The sequence below is a fragment of the Panulirus ornatus genome, chromosome 37, assembly GCF_036320965.1.
Source record: "Panulirus ornatus isolate Po-2019 chromosome 37, ASM3632096v1, whole genome shotgun sequence".
Classification (NCBI taxonomy): Eukaryota; Metazoa; Arthropoda; class Malacostraca; order Decapoda; family Palinuridae; genus Panulirus; species Panulirus ornatus.
Window position 1 is genome coordinate 5362695 of NC_092260.1, and position 20476 is coordinate 5383170.

General features: G+C 41.1%; 1 protein-coding gene across 1 annotated transcript in view; it reads right to left on the reverse strand.

The window, feature by feature from the left end:
* The window catches only part of Hsl (hormone-sensitive lipase), a 174016-nt gene that overhangs the window by 86241 nt on the left and 67299 nt on the right, over positions 1-20476 (reverse strand). Inside the window, exon 5 of the mRNA XM_071683738.1 lies at positions 3023-3261. Coding sequence (XP_071539839.1) covers positions 3023-3261 — 239 coding nt within the window. The remainder of the gene's footprint in view (positions 1-3022; positions 3262-20476) is intronic.

Genomic DNA, 20476 nt, shown 5'->3' on the forward strand with positions numbered 1-20476 from the left:
AATATTCTGTTTAAGGTCTTAATTTCATCTTTGTGTGGTTTTATTATGAATATTCTGTTTAAGGTCTTAATTTCATGTTTGTGTGGTTTTATTATGAATATTCTGTTTAAGGTCTTAATTTCATCTTTGTGTGGTTTTATTATGAATATTCTGTTTAAGGTCTTAATTTCATCTTTGTGTGGTTTTATTATGAATATTCTGTTTAAGGTCTTAATTTCATCTTTGTGTGATTTTATTATGAATATTCTGTTTAAGGTCTTAATTTCATCTTTGTGTGGTTTTATTATGAATATTCTGTTTAAGGTCGTAGTTGGTTTGTGGCTAATTTTTGAGCAGTGTTTCAAGAGACTGTTTGTCTTCTTTGAGAGAGAGGATATGCTCCATATGTGGGAGCTGGAGCAGGATGGGTGGTGCAGACTTTCTTTATTGTCCTTAACACTGGCTGATGTTGGTTTTGTCGTTCACAATGTCAAGAAAGATCTGCTAGTTTGCTGTTTGTTTTCCAGTGATTAGGTTAGAGACAGCAATGTTCATAGTTTGAATCTGTTCCAGGGTCTCTGCTGATGACATATGGTTTTATCTTTGAGAGAAATGTTCACAGTTTGACTCTGTCTACAGTCTCTGATGATGATGACTGGTTTTGCCTGAGTGACTAACGTTCAGAGTTTGGCTCTCTTCTATGGTCTCTGCTGATAACGAGTGTTTTTGTCTAAGAGTTTCTTTCCTTTATAAGGTCCGTGATTTCTAGGGAATTTTGGGTTACACTACTTTCCATGTCTGTGTTATATGACTTTTGCTGGTTTGGTTGGTGGTGTTGATGAAAATGTAATATGGCATGGTATGGGTATGGGAAACTATAAAAAAAATAGTTTTGAAGCCCCGGTTCTGTGCACATAATGATGTGAATGCTGCCCGTTCTGCTTTCTGGTTGTTTGCATGTTTTCTTCGTGTGGATTGGATGGATTAGGTGAAGTATTATCAGGCTCTACTGATGAATATATGTTTGCTACTCACCTTCCAATAACCAAACTAAACCTCATTTGTGAGTCAAAGCTTTAATCTTATACAATGGCATGGAAAAACAATAAGCTTATTAATATTTCAGAAAAATATTTTTGATAATGACAGCACTTTTGCTACATCATAAAAGACAATCATAAATTATTTCAGAGTGGACAGCAGAGGTCTTACTAATACTTGTTATGGTGACAACTTCAAAGATGTTCACCCTAGATTTAGGCTTGTAATACTAATAACTCATAGCCTTTATAATGACTGTCATCTATCAATCAGTCTATATGACTGGTAGAGAGGATGGTCTGACAGATGGCTGGTTCAGGGCCATAAACATTCAGTTGCCTTGGGGAGGAGCATGGAGGTATGGAATAACAGATGGGTAGTTTTTTTTTTTTTTTTTTTTTTTTTTGCTGTCTCCCGCGTTTGCGAGGTAGCGTAAGGAAACAGACAAAAGAAATGGCCCAACCCACCTCCATACACATGTATATACATACGTCCACACACGCAAATATACATACCTACACAGCTTTCCATGGTTTACCCCAGACGCTTCACATGCCCCGATTCAATCCACTGACAGCACGTCTACCCCGGTATACCACATCGCTCCAATTCACTCTATTCCTTGCCCTCCTTTCACCCTCCTGCATGTTCAGGCCCCGATCACACAAAATCTTTTTCACTCCATCTTTCCACCTCCAATTTGGTCTCCCTCTTCTCCTCGTTCCCTCCACCTCCGACACATATATCCTCTTGGTCAATCTTTCCTCACTCATTCTCTCCATGTGCCCAAACCATTTCAAAACACCCTCTTCTGCTCTCTCAACCATGCTCTTTTTATTTCCACACATCTCTCTTACCCTTACGTTACTTACTCAATCAAACCACCTCACACCACACAAAGTCCTCAAACATCTCATTTCCAGCACATCCATCCTCCTGCGCACAACTCTATCCATAGCCCACGCCTCGCAACCATACAACATTGTTGGAACCACTATTCCTTCAAACATACCCATTTTTGCTTTCCGAGATAATGTTCTCGACTTCCACACATTCTTCAAGGCTCCCAGAATTTTCGCCCCCTCCCCCACCCTATGATCCACTTCCGCTTCCATGGTTCCATCCGCTGCCAGATCCACTCCCAGATATCTAAAGCACTTCACTTCCTCCAGTTTTTCTCCATTCAAACTCACCTCCCAATTGACTTGACCCTCAACCCTACTGTACCTAATAACCTTGCTCTTATTCACATTTACTCTTAACTTTCTTCTTTCACACACTTTACCAAACTCAGTCACCAGCTTCTGCAGTTTCTCACATGAATCAGCCACCAGCACTGTATCATCAGCGAACAACAACTGACTCACTTCCCAAGCTCTCTCATCCCCAACTACAGATGGGTAGTTGTGGTCCCTTTTTGGTCTGTGATTGGATGGCCATTGCATAATAGGTTGTTAAAACGTTTTTCTTAGGATGATTTCTGCTTGCAGATTTTTGACCAAGTCCCTTTAACATATAGGAAGAGGAGAGTTTGCATCCTTCAAATGCTGAGGTACTAAAATAAAAAAGTTATCAAAAAGGCACAGAATGCTGAAAAAGTCTGGGCTTATGGAAATGATGAGTGTGAAAAGGATCACAGGTAAACAGAAGGAAGAGACAAGAGAAATATGATACAGCACAGTGATGTACCTTCTGGGGATGTGTTGGGATAAAGACTGCATGAAAAACCTGATGAGTAGAGGAAAAATCTTAATTCACAATATGATGAAATGGTAAAGATATTTCAAAAACCTGATGAGTTATGAGAAAAATTTAATTTACAATATGATAAACTAGTAAAGATATTTCATAATACCAACATTCCTCAACCCACTATCTATATCTCTCAGTAGTGGATGAATAACAATTTACAATATTGATAAAATGGTATAAAATGGTAAAGATTTTTTATAATACCAATCTCCCTTAACCAATTACTTATATTCCTCTATCAATCACTCACCTCTTGGCAGCTCCAGATGCTGGTGGTGGCTTTGAGGGAGATGTTGGTGATGAAACACTCTCCTTCCTCTTTAGTCCAAATGATGTCAGACCTGCTGAAATACCACTAACTACAGCATCCTTGGCTCGCCCCAGTTTAGCAGTGATGCCAGCACCAACACTTGGAGCTTCAAAAAGTACATTTTCGTCTTCCTGTTCACTCTCCTCACTTCCCGTGCGAAGTATGGGAACTCTTCGACCCTGATAAGGGAAATGCATGGGAAGATGTATGGCAAAGTAATAATGGCTCATATGACACTAAAGGAATGCTGATTTGGAAGTGAAAGATGCCATGAAAATACCAATGTCATACAATAAGTCATGGAACCATTGTGAGGTTTAGAAGTAAAGGAAAGATATCATAAAAAGTGCTGAAGTGCTACCTTCGTCACATATGCCAGTCCTTTGCTTAAGGTCATCTATCCCCAAGACCAATGCACTGTGAAATCACTTGACTATATACTGCCAGATTGGACCAGTTAATACCATGATACAGCTGGTCTTTTGTACATTCTGCTATCACTTGATATAAATAGTATCTAATGTGATTTTATTAAAGTCAAACCACTCCACCTTGCATAGCTCCCAATTGAAAGCAAAGCCTCCTAGACTTCCAAGATAATCTCACTATAACAAACATTTTTCAGTAAACCTAATGGCACAAGCAAAAACATGCTACAGTCATGGTCTTCTCAGATGAAAGATAAACAGATACAGCACAAGAAAAGACAGAGAATCATGATACAGGCTGAGCATCCCTAATCCAAAAATCCAATATCTGAAATGTTCCACAATCCAAAACTTTTTGAGCAGCGACATGACGTTATGAGTGGAAATTTTTACACCTGACCTCACTTGCCCATGCTGGGCTCTGATGCTCTGTTGGCACCAGTTTGTTACAAACCATCATCACCGCCAGACCTAAATGCATTACTTACTGTTTTTCGCTTATTCGTGTGAATAAGTGTAAGATAATTATTGCTTATCAGTAGCATATAATTTCAGAGTCAGGAATGAAGGTAATGCCAAAAAAACCACAGATTGTCTATATGGACAGCTGACACTGTGACACCTTAGCTTTCTGATGGTTCACTGTTACACAAACTTTGTTTCATGCACAAAATTATTAAAAATACTGTATGCATTACCCTCAGGCTATGCATATAAGTTATATATGAACCATAAGTGGATTTTGTGTTTTGACTTGGATCCCATCCCCAAGATATCTCATTATCTAGTATCCATCATGACAAACACGAAAAAGAGAATGGTATAGAGGCAACTGAGTTAGAGCTGATACATACCCTGGGGATAGGAGAGAAAGAATACTTCACACACATTCCTCACGTGTCCAAGGAGGCGACTAAAGGGGATGGGAGTGGGGGCTAGAAACCCTCCCCTCCATGTATTTTAACTTTCTAAAAGGGGAAACAGAAGAAGGAGTCACGCGGGAAGTGCTCATCCCCCTCGAAGGCTCAGATTGGGGTGTCTAAATGTGTCTGGATGTAACCAAGATGAGAAAAAAGGAGAGACAGGTAGTATGTTTGAGGAAAGGAACCTGGACATTATGGCTCTGAGTGAAACAAATCTCAAGGGTAAAGGGGAAGAGTGGTTTGGGAATGTCTGGAGTAAAGTCAGGGGTTAGTGAGAGGACAAGAGCAAGGGAAGGAGTAGCACTAATCCTGAAACAGGAGTGGTGGGAGTATGTGATAGAGTGTAAGAAAGTAAACTCTAGATTGATATGGGTAAAACTAAAGGTGGATGGAGAGAGATGGGTGATTATTGGTGCATATGCACCTGGGCATGAGAAGAAAGATCATGAGAGGCAAGTGTTTTGGGAGCAGCTGAATGAGTGTGTTAGTGGTTTTGATGCACAAGACTGGGTTATAGTGATGGGTGATTTGAATGCAAGGGTGAGTAATGTGGCAGTTGAGGGAATAACTGGTATACATGGGGTGTTCAGTGTTGTAAATGGAAATGGTTAAGAGCTTGTAGACTTATGTGCTGAAAAAAGACTAGTGACTGGGAATACCTGGTTCAAAAAGAGACATAAATAAGTATACGTATATAAGTAGGAGAGATGGTCAGAGAGTGTTATTGGATTACGTGTTAATTGATAGGAACGCGAAAGAGAGACTTTTGGATGTTAATGTGCTGAGAGGTGCAACTGGAGGGATGTCTGATCATTATCTTGTGGAGGCGAAGGTGAAGATTTGTAGAGGCTTTCAGAAAAGAAGAGAGAATGTTGGGGTGAAGAGAGTGGTGAGAGTAAATGAGCTTGGAAAGGAGACTTGTGTGAGGAAGTACCAGGAGAGACTGAGTAGAGAATGGAAAAAGGTGAGAATAAGGGAGGTAAGGGGAGTGGGGGAGGAATGGGATGTATTTAGGGAAGCAGTGATGGATTGCACAAAAAATGCTTGTGGCATGAGAAGCGTGGGAGGTGGGCAGATTAGAAAGGGTATTGAGTGGTGGGATGAAGAAGTAAGATTATTAATGAAAGAGAAGAGAGAGGCATCTGGATGATTTTTGCAGGGAAATAATGCAAATGAGTGGGAGATGTATAAAAGAAAGAGGCAGGAGGTCAAGAGAAAGGTGCAAGAGGTGAAAAAGAGGGCAAATGAGAGTTGGGGTGAGAGAGTATCATTAAATTTTAGGGAGAATAAAAAGATGTTTTGGAAGGAGGTAAATAAAGTGCGTAAGACAAGGGAACAAATGGGAACATCAGTGAAGGGGGCTAATGGGGAGGTGATAACAAGTAGTGATGATGTGAGAGGGAGATGGAGTGAGTATTTTGAAGGTTTGTTGAATGTGTTTGATCATAGAGTGGCAGATATAGGGTGTTTTGGTTGAAGTGGTGTGCAAAGTGAGAGGGTTAGGGAAAATTATTTGGTAAACAGAGAAGAGGTTGTAAAAGCTTTGCGGAAGATGAAAGCCGGCAAGGCAGCGGGTTTGGATGGTATTGCAGTGGAATTTATTAAAAAAGGGGGTGACTGTATTGCTGACTGGTTGGTAAGGTTATTTAATGTATGTATCATTCATGGTGAGATGCCTGAGGATTGGTGGAATGCTTGCATAGTGCCATTGTACAAAGGCAAAGGGGACAAAGATGAGTGCTCAAATTACAGAGGAATAAGTTTGTTGAGTATTCCTGGTAAATTATATGGGAGGGTATTGATTGAGAGGGTAAAGGCATGTACAGAGCATCAGATTGGGGAAGAGCAGTGTGGTTTCAGAAGTGGTAGAGGATGTGTGGATCAGGTGTTTGCTTTGAAGAATGTATGTGAGAAATACTAAGAAAAGCAAATGGATTTGTATGTAGCATTTATGGATCTGGAGAAGGCATATGATAGAGTTGACAGAGATGCTCTGTGGAAGGTATTAAGAATAAATGGTGTGGGAGGCAAGTTGTTAGAAGCAGTGAAAAGTTTTTGTCGAGGATGTAAGGCATGTGTACGTGTAGGAAGAGAGGAAAGTGATTGGTTCTCAGTGAATGTAGGTTTGTGGCAGGGGTGTGTGATGTCTCCATGGTTGTTTAATTTGTTTATGGATGGGGTTGTTAGGGAGGTGAATGCAAGAGTTTTGGAAAGAGGGGGAAGTATGCAGTCTGTTGTGGATGAGAGAGCTCAGGAAGTGAGTCAGTTAATGTTCGCTGATGATACAGCGCTGGTGGCTGATTCATGTGAGAAACTGCAGAAGCTGGTGACTGAGTTTGGTAAAGTGTGTGAAAGAAGAAAGTTGAGAGTAAATGTGAATAAGAGCAAGGTTATTAGGTACAGTAGGGTTGAGGGTCAAGTCAATTGGGAGGTAAGTTTGAATGGAGAAACCGGAGGAAGTGAAGTGTTTTAGATATCTGGGAGTGGATCTGGCAGTGGATGGAACCACTGAAGCAGAAGTGAATCATAGGGTGGGGGAAGGGGCGAAAATTCTGGGAGCCTTGAAGAATGTGTGAAAGTTGAGAACGTTATCTCCGAAAGCAAAAATGGGCATTTTTGAAGGAAAAGTGGTTCCAACAATTTTGTATGGTTGCGAGGCATAGGCTATGGATAGAATTGTGCGCAGGAGGGTGGATGTGCTGGAAATGAGATGTTTGAGGACAATATGCGGTGTGAGGTGGTTTGATCGAGTAAGTAATAATAGGGTAAGAGAGATGTGTGGTAATAAAAAGAGTGTGGTTGAGAGAGCAGAAGAGGGGGTTTTAAAATGGTTTGGTCACATGGAGAGAATGAGTGAGGAAAGATTGACCAAGAGGATATATGTGTCAGAGGTGGAGGGAACGAGAAGAAGTGCGAGACCAAATTGGAGGTGGAAAGATGGAGTGAAAAAGATTTTGAGTGATCGAGGCCTGAACATGCAGGAGGGTGAAAAGTGTGCAAGGATTAGAGTGAATTGGAACGATGTGGTATACCGGGGTCGATGTGCTGTCAATGGATTGAACCATGGCATGTGAAGCGTCTGGGGTAAACCATGGAAAGTTCTGTGGGGCCTGGATGTGGAAAGGGAGCTGTGGTTTCGGTGCATTATTACATGACAGCTAGAGACTGAGTGTGAACGAATGGGGCCTTTGTTGTCGTTTCCTAGCGCTACCTCACACACATGAGGGGGGAGGGGGTTGTTATTTCATGTGTGGCGAGGCGGCGATGGGAATGAATAAAGGCAGACAGTATGAATTATGTACATGTGCATATATGTATATGTCTGTGTGCGTATATATATATGTATACTTTGAGATGTATAGGTATGTATATTTGCGTGTGTGGACGTGTATGTATATACATGTGTATGTGGGTGGGCTGGGCCATTCTTTCGTCTGTTTCCTTGCACTACCTCGCTAACGCGGGAGACAGCGACAAAGCAAAATAAATAAATAAATAAATATATAAATAAATATATCTAATAATCATATCCCATAAAACCAAACCCTCCTTAAACCTTCCTGGATTACTTTGGTTAAAAAAAGCCATTCTCACTACAAAAGTGTATTATAAAAATGGATAATTACCTGGCCCAGTACCATGAAAAAGTTGAGTAACTAGAATTTTCAATCCAGTTAATCTCTACATGAATGGCTGTCTTGCTGTTAAAGTCTTTCTGCTTATCCCCTTGGCTGTATTCAATCAAGATCTTTTGTTTCAGAAACAGCTCCATGAGCAAATTCTACTTCATGAAAGTCAACCAAGCTCATAATGCCTCAGCTGGAGCTACCAGGTCCAGCAGGTCCTATCAATTTCATATGATTTCAGGTGTGATACACTTACGCTTAGTATATATCAGCACTGCATAACTGCTTAGTACTACATGAATCCAGCCATCTCCTCAGCGGGCATTCAGTGTCCAAGTTTCACATCTACACTACAACCTCAGTGGGCATTCAGTGTCCAAGTTTCACATCTACACTACAACCTCAGTGGGCATTCGTGTCCAATTCTCACATCTGCATCATAACCTCATTGGGTATTCACTGTCTAATTCTCACATGTATATAATAACCTCAGTGGGCATTCAGTGTCCAAGTCTCACATCTACATCATAAAACAGGAGAGTCATTAAAAAAGAAAAACTTTAGTTCTTTCACTTAGATTACACTGCAGGCTAGACTGACCACTGTATTAGGTCTACCAATAGTTTGGAAATAATCAAAAACATAAGTACACTTACATAGAAGTCTTATCCTCATCATAGACAGTTCTGAGGAGCATCAAACCAAAGTCTCTATAGGTGTGGATTCTGCTTTTCAGTCAGGAAACTTTTTGTTTAAAAGTATTCAATTGCTAGTTACAGTACCCCCTCCCCCTGTGCGCGTGCGAGGTAGTGCTAGGAAAAGAAAACAAAGACAACATTCATTCACACTCAGTCTCTAGCTATCATGTGTAATGCACTGAAACCACAGCTCCCTTTCCATATCCAGGCCCCACAAAACTTTTCATGGTTTACCCCAGGCGCTTCACATACTCTGGTTCATTCCACTGACAGCACATTGACCCAGGTATACCACATCGTTCCAATTCACTCTATTCCTTGCACGTCTTTCACCCTCCTGTATGTTCAGGCCATATAACATTGTTGGAACTACTATTCCTTCAAACATACCCATTTTTGCTTTCCAAAATAACATTCTCGCCTTCCACACATTCTTCAACGCTCCCAAAACCTTCGCCCCCTTCCCCACCCTGTGATTCACTTCCACTTCCACAGTTCCATCTGCTGCTAAATCCACTCCCAGGTATCTAAAACACTTCAATTCCTCCAGTTTTTCTACAATCAAACTCACTTCCCAACTGACTTGTCCCTCGACCCTAACGAACCTAATAACCTTGCTCATATTCACATTTACTCTCAGTTTTCTTCTTTCACACACTTTACCAAACTCAGTCACCAGTTTCTGCAGTTTCTCAACCGAATCAGCCACCAGTGCTGTATCATCAATGAACAACAACCGACTCACTTCCCAAGCCCTCTCATCCACAACAGACTGCATACTTGCCCCTCTTTCCAAAACTCTTGCATTCACCTCCCTAACAACCCCATCCATAAACGAATCAAACAACTATGAAGACATCACACACCCCTGCCGCAAACCAACATTCACCGGGAACCAATCACTTTCCTCTCTTCCTACTTGTGCACATGCCTCACATCCTCGATAAAAACTTTTCACTGCTTCTAACAACTTACCTCCCACACCATATACTCTTAATACCTTCCACAGAGCATCTCTATCAACTCTAAATACATCCCATTCCTCCCCACTCTCCTTACATCATTTGCTCTCACCTTTTTCCATTCTGCAGTCAATCTCTCTCACTAGTTCCTCACACAAGTATCCTTTCCAAGCTCACTTACTCTCACCACTCTCTTCACCCCATCATTCTCTCTTCTTTTCTGAAAACCTCTACAAATCTTCACCTTCACCTCCACAAGGTAATGATCAGACATCCCTCCAGTTGCACCTCTCAGCACAATAACATCCAAAAGTCTCTCTTTCACGTTCCTATCAATTAAGAAGTAATCCAATATGCTCTCTGGCCATCTCTCCTACTTACATATGCATACTTATGTATATCTTTTTTTTAAACCAGGTATTCCCAATCATCAGTCCATCTTCAGCACACAAATCTACAAGCTCTTCACCATTTCCATTTACAACACTGAACACCCCATGTACACCAATTATTCCCTCAACTGCCACATTACTCACCTTTGCATTCAAATCACCCATCACTATAACCTGGTCTCTTGCATCAAAGCTGCTAACACCCTCACTCAGCTGCTCCCACAGCACTTGCCTCTCATGATCTTTCTTCTCATGACCAGGTGCATAGGCACCAATAATCACCCATCTCTCTCCATCCACTTTCAGTTTTACCCACATCAATCTAGAGTTTATTTTCTTACACTCTATCACATACCCCACAACTCCTGCTTCAGGAGTAGTGCTATCCCTTCCTTTGCTCTTGTCCTTTCACCAACCCCTGACTTTACTCCCAAGACATTCCTAAACCACTCTTCCCCTTTACCCTTGAGCTTCATTTCACTCAAAGCCAAAACATCCAGATTCCTTTCCTCAAACATACTATCTATCTCCTTTTTTCTCATCTTGGTTACATCCACACACATTTAGATACCCCAATCTGAGCCTTCGAGGAGGATGAGCACTCACTGCATGACTCCTTCTTCTGTTTCCCCTTTTAGAAAGTTAAAATACAAGGAGGGGAGGGCTTCTAGCCCTAAGCTCACATCCCCTTTACTCACCTTCTACGACACTCGGAGAATGTGTGGGAAGCATTCTTTTTCCAGTATCTATTATTATTATCATTATTATACTTAATTGCTGTCTCCCGCCTACAGAAGCACATACACATACCTATACATTTCAACGTATATATACATATACATACACAGACATAAACATATATACACATGTACATATTCATACTTGCTGCCTTCATCCATTCCTGCTGTCACCCTGCCACACATGAAAAAACAGCACCCCCCCTACTCCCCTGCACGCGTGAGGTATGTCCTCAGAAATTTCATTTCCAACACATTCAACCTCCTCTGTGCAACCCTATCTATGGCACATGCCTCATATCCATAAATACTGTTGAGACTACTTACTCCTATAACCATATGCATTTTTGCCCTCCCAGATAACATTATCTCTTTCCATACATTCTTCAGCATTCCCAGAACCTTTGTCCCCTTACTCACCTATAACTCACTTCTGCTTCCATGATTCCATTTGCTGCCATGTCCACTCCCAGATATCTAAAACACTTCACTTCCAATTTTTCTCTATTCAAACTTACACCCCAACAAACTTGTTCCTTAACCCTGCTAAGCCTAATAACCTTGCTTTCATCTACATTCATTCTCAAGTTTCACCTTTCGTGCAATCTTCCAAACTCAGTCACGAACTTCTGCTGTTTCTCACTCGAATCCACCATCAGCACTGTTATCATCTGCGAACAACAACTGACACTTTCTCATAGACTGCATACTTGCCCCTCTCTCCAAGATCCTCACATTTATCTCCCTCACCGCCTCAACCATGAATAAATCAAACAACTTTGGTGATATCACACACCCCTGCCACAGACAAACCTTAACTTGGAAACATTCACTCTCCTCTCTTCCTACTCGTAAACAAGAATTACTTATTTGATAAAAAATTCTCTGATTCTAGCAGCTTACCTCCCATACTGTATATTCTTAGGACCTTCCACAAATTATCTCCATCAACCCTATCATATGCCTTCTCCAGATCCATAAATGCCACATATAAATCAATGCGTTTTTCTACATATTCCTCACACACATTCTACAACTTTTGAAACCACACACTGCTCCTCCCCAGTCTGATGCTCTGTACATCCTTTCATCCTCGCAATCAATACCCTTTCATGCAACTTACCAGGTATACTCAACAAACTTATACCTCTGTAGCTTGGACACTCACCTTTATCCCCTTGGCACTATACATGCATTCCATCAATCCCCAGGCATCTCACTATGATCCATACATATAATGAATATCCTTACCAACCAATCAACAACACAGTCACTCCATTCCTTAATGACTTCAACAGATATACCATTCACTCCAGCTGCCTTGCTGCATTTCATCTTATCCAAGGCTTTCACCATCTCTTCTCTCTTCAACAAACCACTCTCCATGATTTTCTCACTTTGCATACCAAACCAACCAAAACACTCTAGAAGTGCCACTTATCATCAAACACATTAAAAAATCCTTCAAAATGCTCACTCTATCTCCTCATAACTTCCTCACTACCTGTTATCACTTCCCCTTTTGCCCCCTTCACCGATGTTCCCATTCGTTCTCTTGTTTTTTGCACATGATTTACCTCCTTCCAAAACAAATCTTTATTCTCCCTAAAGTTTACTGATACTCACTCACCCCAATTGTCATTTGCCCTCTTTTTAAACCCCTGCACCTTCCCTTTGAAGGTCTTGCCACTTTCTTTTATGTATCTCCCAATCAGTTGCACTCTGTCCCTGTAAGTACTGCCCAAATCCATCCCTTCTCTCTTTCACCAACAACTTTACTTCATCCCACCACTCACTATCCTTTCTAATCTGCCCATCTCCCACCTTTCACATGCCACATGCATCTCTGGCACATGCCATCACTGCTTCCCTAAATACCTCCCATTGCTTACCAACTCTCCTTTCTGTATTTACTCTCACTATCTGCCACTCTACACTCAATCTCTCCTGGTATTTCTTCACACAAATCTCCTATTCAGGTTCACTTACTCTCACCACTCTCTTATCCCTGACATAGTCTCCTCTTTTTTGAAAACCTCTACAAATCTTCACCCTTGTATCCACAAGATAGTGATCTGACACCCCATCAGCTGTCCCTCTTTAACATATTTACATCCAAAAGTCTCTTTTACACATCTATCAATCAATATGTAATCTAAAAATGCCCAGTGACCATCTCTTCTATTCATATACGCATACTTGTGTATATCTCTCTCTTTAAACAAGGTATTCCCAATCGCAACTCCACAAACTCTTCACCACTTCCATTCGTAACACTGAACACCCCATGCACCCCAATTATACCTGCAACTGCCAAAGTACTTACCTATGCATTTAAATCACACAAGACTGTCTGCTGGGCCTAACTTTGAGAAGTTGGTCTTCTTAATGGGTAACCAGCACATAGTGTGTGTGTGTGTGTGTGTGTGTGTGTGTGTGTGTGTGTGTGTGTGTGTGTGACCCATAGACTCTAAAAAGACTCCTTGTCATAATGTGATTATCATATCATCTTAAGTCGTCAGTAATTAGTAACCACTCCTCTTTCTACATTTTGAATTGACTAACTGCTAATTCTGAGTTTGTATATAAATATTGTACTGTAAGGTATGCTTGATGATTTAGTAAATGTACTTAACTTTCAAACTTATCTTTCAGTTCCTGCCATAATAATCATCTGGTAAATCAAAATTAAGTTCATGGTACTGGTCTAGTTACAAGGGTTTCAAAACAGTACATTTTTTAATAATCTACAACATCATTAGACAAAAAGTTGCAAAACCTAAAGGAAATGCTTGCTTATTCTAGGACTTAGCATGAATAAGCATTTTCGGTTTTGTAGCTTTTTCATTGTTTTTTTTAAAATTTCTATCAAAAAAGTTATCATTATCAGATTATCAGTCGGACATAAAAATTGGGGTTATCAGATTATCATCATCAAAGTTAACTTTTTTGTTATCTGTGCCCAACATTGTCCATCATCATCATTCTTATCATCATCATTATTATTATCATTATCATCAAAATTTTTATCTATCCCTGGGAATTAGGGAGAAAGGATAATGGCCACGTAACTCCTGCATGTCGTAATACGTAACTAAGATGGACCAGAGGTGGGGGGGCTGGAAATCCTCCCCTCCTTTATTGCTGTCCAAAGGACAGAATAATGGGAGGAACCAAGTAAGAAAGTTTTCTCACTCTAAGGCTTAGCTACCTGTTTTGGATGCTACCTCATTCCCACGGGAAAGAGCAAACATGTATGGAAGAAAAAAATCATTATCATTAATATATTCATTATCATCATTACCATAAACATAATTATCATGTCCATTTCCCCTCAAATGCCAAATCATCAACTCTTGTATTCAGATCTACCGAGCACCAAGGTATAATCTTTTGCATTAAAGATACTAAAACACTCATTCAGATCTCCCCAAAAAGCAACCTTTTCTTCACCCCTCTTACTGTCAAGTGCTTACAATAACCCACTTTTCATAGTTTAATCCCATATCACTTTCCACTCCCTTACTTTCTTTACCACAATCCCACCATCTTTTGCTCTTATCCTCACACTAATTCCAGACTTTGCTCCTGGAACACTTCCAGACCACTACAACCCCCCTTCCCCCTCAACTAAAATATCAATATCCAGGATCTTCTAATCAAACAGAGCACATATCTTCTCATCTGGTTACATCCAGAGGCATTCTGACACCCCAGCATGAACCTTTGAGGGGATATCTTTGTTTAGCTTTCTCCCTTTCCTGTTTTTCGGGAAATGATAAAAAAATGAAGGGAAGAATTCCAGCCCCTTACTTCCACCCAACTTAGTCACCTCTAATGACATGCTGGAATTATGTGGTCAGAATTCATATCACAGTACCCTGTCTCCGAAGTATAATACAGTGGCATGGAGTGCTCAATGTAAATGAAAATGAGGAACAACTTGCTCAGCTGTATATGGACTGGTGAATGGGAGTATCTCATTTAACCTCTAAACTTATCACCTGGATTTCCTCTTCAACCCTAAGAATCTCAGTTTTTAAGTTGTTTAAAAAATGTATTTAACCTTACAATTTCAAAGATGTTTTTACTGAAATGAAAAAAAATCACTTTGGAAGTATATATTGTCCATTATTTTCACTCTTGTAATGTAAAGAAGTTTTGTAGATGTATGGGAGTAAGTCCTAAGTGTCAAATGAGTTGCCATTACACATTTTACCATTCATTTTACCTACACCGGAAAAGTGATCACTGATTATCATTATCATTACTATTATGTTTCATGCACATATATGTGTATATGAGTGGATGGGCCATTTTTTGTCTGTTTCCTAGCGCTACCCCACTGATGCGGGGAAACAGTGATCAAATATAATAATAATGATGATGTGAATAATGTGAATAAGAGCAAGGTTATTAGGTTCAGTAAGGTTGAGGGACAAGTAAATTGGAAGGTGAGTTTGAATAAAGAGAAACTGGAGGAAGTGAAGTGCTTTAGATATCTGGGAGTGGATTTGGCAGCGGATGGAACCATGGAAACGGAAGTGAGTCACAGGGTGGGGGAGGGGGCAAAGGTTCTGGGAGCATTGAAGAATGTGTGGAAGGTAAGAATGTTATCTCAGAGAGCCAAAATGAGTATGTTTGAGGAACAGTAATTCCAACATGTGAGGCATGGGCTATATACAGGGTTTTTCTGAGGAGGATAGATGTGTTGGAAAATAGATGTTTGAGGAAAATATGTGGTGCAAGGTGGTTTGATCGAGTAAGTAGTGAAAGGGTGAGAGAGATGTGTGGAAATAGAAAGAGTGTGGTTGAGAGAGCAGAAGAGGGTACATTGAAATGGTTTGGTCACATGGAGAGAATGAAAGAGGAAAGATTGACAAAGAGGATATATGTGTAAGAAGTGGAGGGAACGAGAAGTGGGAGACCAAATTGGAGGTGGAAGGATGGAGTGAAAAAGATTTTGAGCGATCGGGGCCTGAACATACAGGAGGATGAAAGGCGAAGAAATAGAGTGAATTGGAACAATGTGGTATACCGGGGTCAACGTGCTGTCAATGGATTGAACCAGGGCATATGAAGCGTCTGGGGTAAACCATGGAAAGTTTCGTGGGGCCTGGATTTGGAAAGGGAGCTGTGGTTTCGGTGCATTACACATGACAGCTAGAGACTGAATGTGAACAAATGTATACGTTAAAATATATAGGTATGTATATCTGCATGTGTGGACGTGTATGTATATACATGTGTATGTGGGTGGGTTGGACCCTTCTTTCATCTGTTTCCTTGCGCTATCTCGCTAACATGGGAGACAGCGACAAAGTATAATAAAATATGAATATTTATCTATTTTATATTTATCTATTTTGCTTTGCCGCTGTCTCCTGTGTTAGCGAGGTAGTGCAAGGAAACAGACGAAAGAAAGGCCCAACCCACCCTTATACACATGTGTATACATACACGTCCACACACACAAATATACATACCTATACATCTCAATGTACACATATATATACACACACAGACATATACATATATACACATGTACATAATTCATACTGTCTGCCTTTATTCATTCCCATCACCACCTCCCCACACATGGAATAACAACCCCCTCCCCCCCCATGTGTGTGAGGTAATGCTAGGAAAAGACAACAAAGGCCCCACTCGTTCACACTCAGTCTCTAGCTGTCATGTAATAACGCACAGAAAACCAAGCTCCCTTTCCACATCCAGGACCCACAGAACTGTCCATGGTTTACCCTAGACGCTTCACATGCCATGGTTCAATCCACTGACAGCACGTCGACCCCGGTATACCACATCGTTCCAATTCACTCTATTCCTTGCATGCCTTTCACCCTCCTGCATGTTCAGGCCCCGATCACTCAAAATCTTTTTCACTCCATCTTTCCACCTCCAATTTGGTCTCTCACTTCTCCTCGTTCCCTCCACCTCTGACACATATATCCTCTTGGTCAATCTTTCCTCACTCATTCTCTCCATGTGACCAAACCATTTCAAAACACCCTCTTCTGCTCTCTTAACCACACTCTTTTTATTTCCACACATCTCTCTTACCCTTACATAACTTACTCGATCAAACCACCTCACACCACATATTGTCCTCAAACACCTCATTTCCAGCACATCCACCCTCCTGCGCACAACTCTATCCATAGCCCACGCCTTGCAACCATACAACATTGCTGGAACCACTATTCCTTCAAACATACTCATTTTTGCTTTCCGAGATAATGTTCTCGACTTCCACACATTCTTCAAGGCTCCCAGAATTTTCGCCCCCTCCCCCACCCTATGATTCACCTCCGATTCCATGGTTCCATCCACTGCCACATCCACTCCCAGATATCTAAAACACTTTACTTCCTCCAGTTTTTCTCCATTCAAACTTACCTCCCAATTGACTTGACCCTCAACCCTACTGTACCTAATAACCTTGTTCTTATTCACATTTAATCTCAACTTTCTTCTTTCACACACTTTACCAAACTCAGTCACCAGCTTCTGCAGTTTCTCACATGAATCAGCCAGCAGCACTGTATCATCAGCAAACAACAGCTGACTCACCTCCCAAGCTCTCATCCACAACAGACTGCATACTTGCCCCTCTTTCCAAAACTCTTGCATTTACCTCCCTAACAACCCCATCCATAAACAAATTAAACAACCATGGAGACATCACACACCCCTGCCGCAAACCTACATTCACTGAGAACCAATCACTTTCCTCTCTTCCTACACGTACACATGCCTTACATCATCGATAAAAACTTTTCACTGCTTCTAACAACTTTCCTCCCACACCATATATTCTTAATACCTTCCACAGAGCATCTCTATCAACTCTATCATATGCCTTCTCCAAATCCATAAATGTTACACACAAATCCATTTGCTTTTCTAAGTATTTCTCACATACATTCTTCAAAGCAAACACCTGATCCATACATCCTCTACCACTTCTGAAACCACAATGCTCTTCCCCAATCTGATGCTCTGTACATACCTTCACCCTCTCAATCAATACCCTCCCATATAATTTCCTAGGAATATATAACATATAATAATAATATATGATAATATATATATATATATATATATATATGCACGAGACCGGGTTATAGTGATGGGTGATTTGAATGCAAAGGTGAGTAATGTGGCAGTTGAGGGAATAATTGGTATGCATGGGGTGTTCAGTGTTGTAAATGGAAATGGTGAAGAGCTTGTAGATTTATGTGCTGAAAAAGGACTGATGATTGGGAATACCTGGTTTAAAAAGCGAGATATACATAAGTATACTTATGTAAGTAGGAGAGATGGCCAGAGAGCGTTATTGGATTACGTGTTAATTGACAGGCGTGCGAAAGAAAGACTTTTGGATGTTAATGTGCTGAGAGGTGCAACTGGAGGGATGTCTGATCATTATCTTGTGGAGGCTAAGGTGAAGATTAGTATGGGTTTTCAGAAAAGAGGAGTGAATGTTGGGGTGAGGAAGGTGGTGAGAGTAAGTGAGCTTGGGAAGGAGACCTGTGTGGGGAAGTACCAGGAGAGACTGTGTACAGAATGGAAAAAGGTGAGAACAATGGAAGTAAGGGGAGTGGGGGAGGAATGGGATGTATTTAGGGAATCAGTGATGGATTGCGCAAAAGATGCTTGTGGCATGAGAAGAGTGGGAGGTGGGCTGTTTAGAAAGGGTAGTGAGTGGTGGGATGAAGAAGTAAGAGTATTAGTGAAAGAGAAGAGAGAGGCATTTGGACGATTTTTGCAGGGAAAAAATGCAATTGAGTGGGAGAAGTATAAAAGAAAGAGACAGGAGGTCAAGAGAAAGGTGCAAGAGGTGAAAAAAAGGGCAAATGAGAGTTGGGGTGAGAGACTATCAGTAAATTTTAGGGAGAATAAAAAGATGTTCTGGAAGGAGGTAAATAGGGTGCGTAAGACAAGGGAGCAAATGGGAACTTCAGTGAAGGGCGTAAATGGGGAGGTGATAACAAGTAGTGGTGATGTGAGAAGGAGATGGAATGAGTATTTTGAAGGTTTGTTGAATGTGTCTGATGACAGAGTGGCAGATATAGGGTGTTTTGGTCGAGGTGGTGTGCAAAGTGAGAGGGTTAGGGAAAATGATTTGGTAAACAGAGAAGAGGTAGTAAAAGCTTTGCGGAAGATGAAAGCCGGCAAGGCAGCAGGTTTGGATGGTATTGCAGTGGAATTTATTAAAAAAGGGGGTGACTGTATTGTTGACTGGTTGGTAAGGTTATTTAATGTATGTATGACTCATGGTGAGGTGCCTGAGGATTGGCGGAATGCGTGCATAGTGCCATTGTACAAAGGCAAAGGGGATAAGAGTGAGTGCTCAAATTACAGAGGTATAAGTTTGTTGAGTATTCCTGGTAAATTATATGGGAGGGTATTGATTGAGAGGGTGAAGGCATGTACAGAGCATCAGATTGGGGAAGAGCAGTGCGGTTTCAGAAGTGGTAGAGGATGTGTGGATCAGGTGTTTGCTTTGAAGAATGTATGTGAGAAATACTTAGAAAAGCAATTGGATTTGTATGTAGCATTTATGGATCTGGAGAAGGCATATGATAGAGTTGATAGAGATGCTCTGTGGAAGGTATTAAGAATATATGGTGTGGGAGGCAAGTTGTTAGAAGCAGTGAAAAGTTTTTATCGAGGATGTAAGGCATGTGTACGTGTAGGAAGAGAGGAAAGTGATTGGTTCTCAGTGAATGTAGGTTTGCGGCAGGGGTGTGTGATGTCTCCATGGTTGTTTAATTTGTTTATGGATGGGGTTGTTAGGGAGGTAAATGCAAGAGTCCTGGAAAGAGGGGCAAGTATGAAGTCTGTTGGGGATGAGAGAGCTTGGGAAGTGAGTCAGTTGTTGTTCGCTGATGATACAGCGCTGGTGGCTGATTCATGTGAGAAACTGCAGAAGCTGGTGACTGAGTTTGGTAAAGTGTGTGGAAGAAGAAAGTTAAGAGTAAATGTGAATAAGAGCAAGGTTATTAGGTACAGTAGGGTTGAGGGTCAAGTCAATTGGGAGGTGAGTTTGAATGGAGAAAAACTGGAGGAAGTGAAGTGTTTTAGATATCTGGGAGTGGATCTGTCAGCGGATGGAACCATGGAAGCGGAAGTGGATCATAGGGTGGGGGAGGGGGCGAAAATTTTGGGAGCCTTGAAAAATGTGTGGAAGTCGAGAACAGTATCTCGGAAAGCAAAAATGGGTATGTTTGAAGGAATAGTGGTTCCAACAATGTTGTATGGTTGCGAGGCGTGGGCTATGGATAGAGTTGTGCGCAGGAGGATGGATGTGCTGGAAATGAGATGTTTGAGGACAATGTGTGGTGTGAGGTGGTTTGATCGAGTAAGTAACGTAAGGGTAAGAGAGATGTGTGGAAATAAAAAGAGCGTGGTTGAGAGAGCAGAAGAGGGTGTTTTGAAATGGTTTGGTCACATGGAGAGAATGAGTGAGGAAAGATTGACCAAGAGGATATATGTGTCGGAGGTGGAGGGAACGAGGAGAAGAGGGAGACCAAATTGGAGGTGGAAAGATGGAGTGAAAAAGATTTTGTGTGATCGGGGCCTGAACATGCAGGAGGGTGTAAGG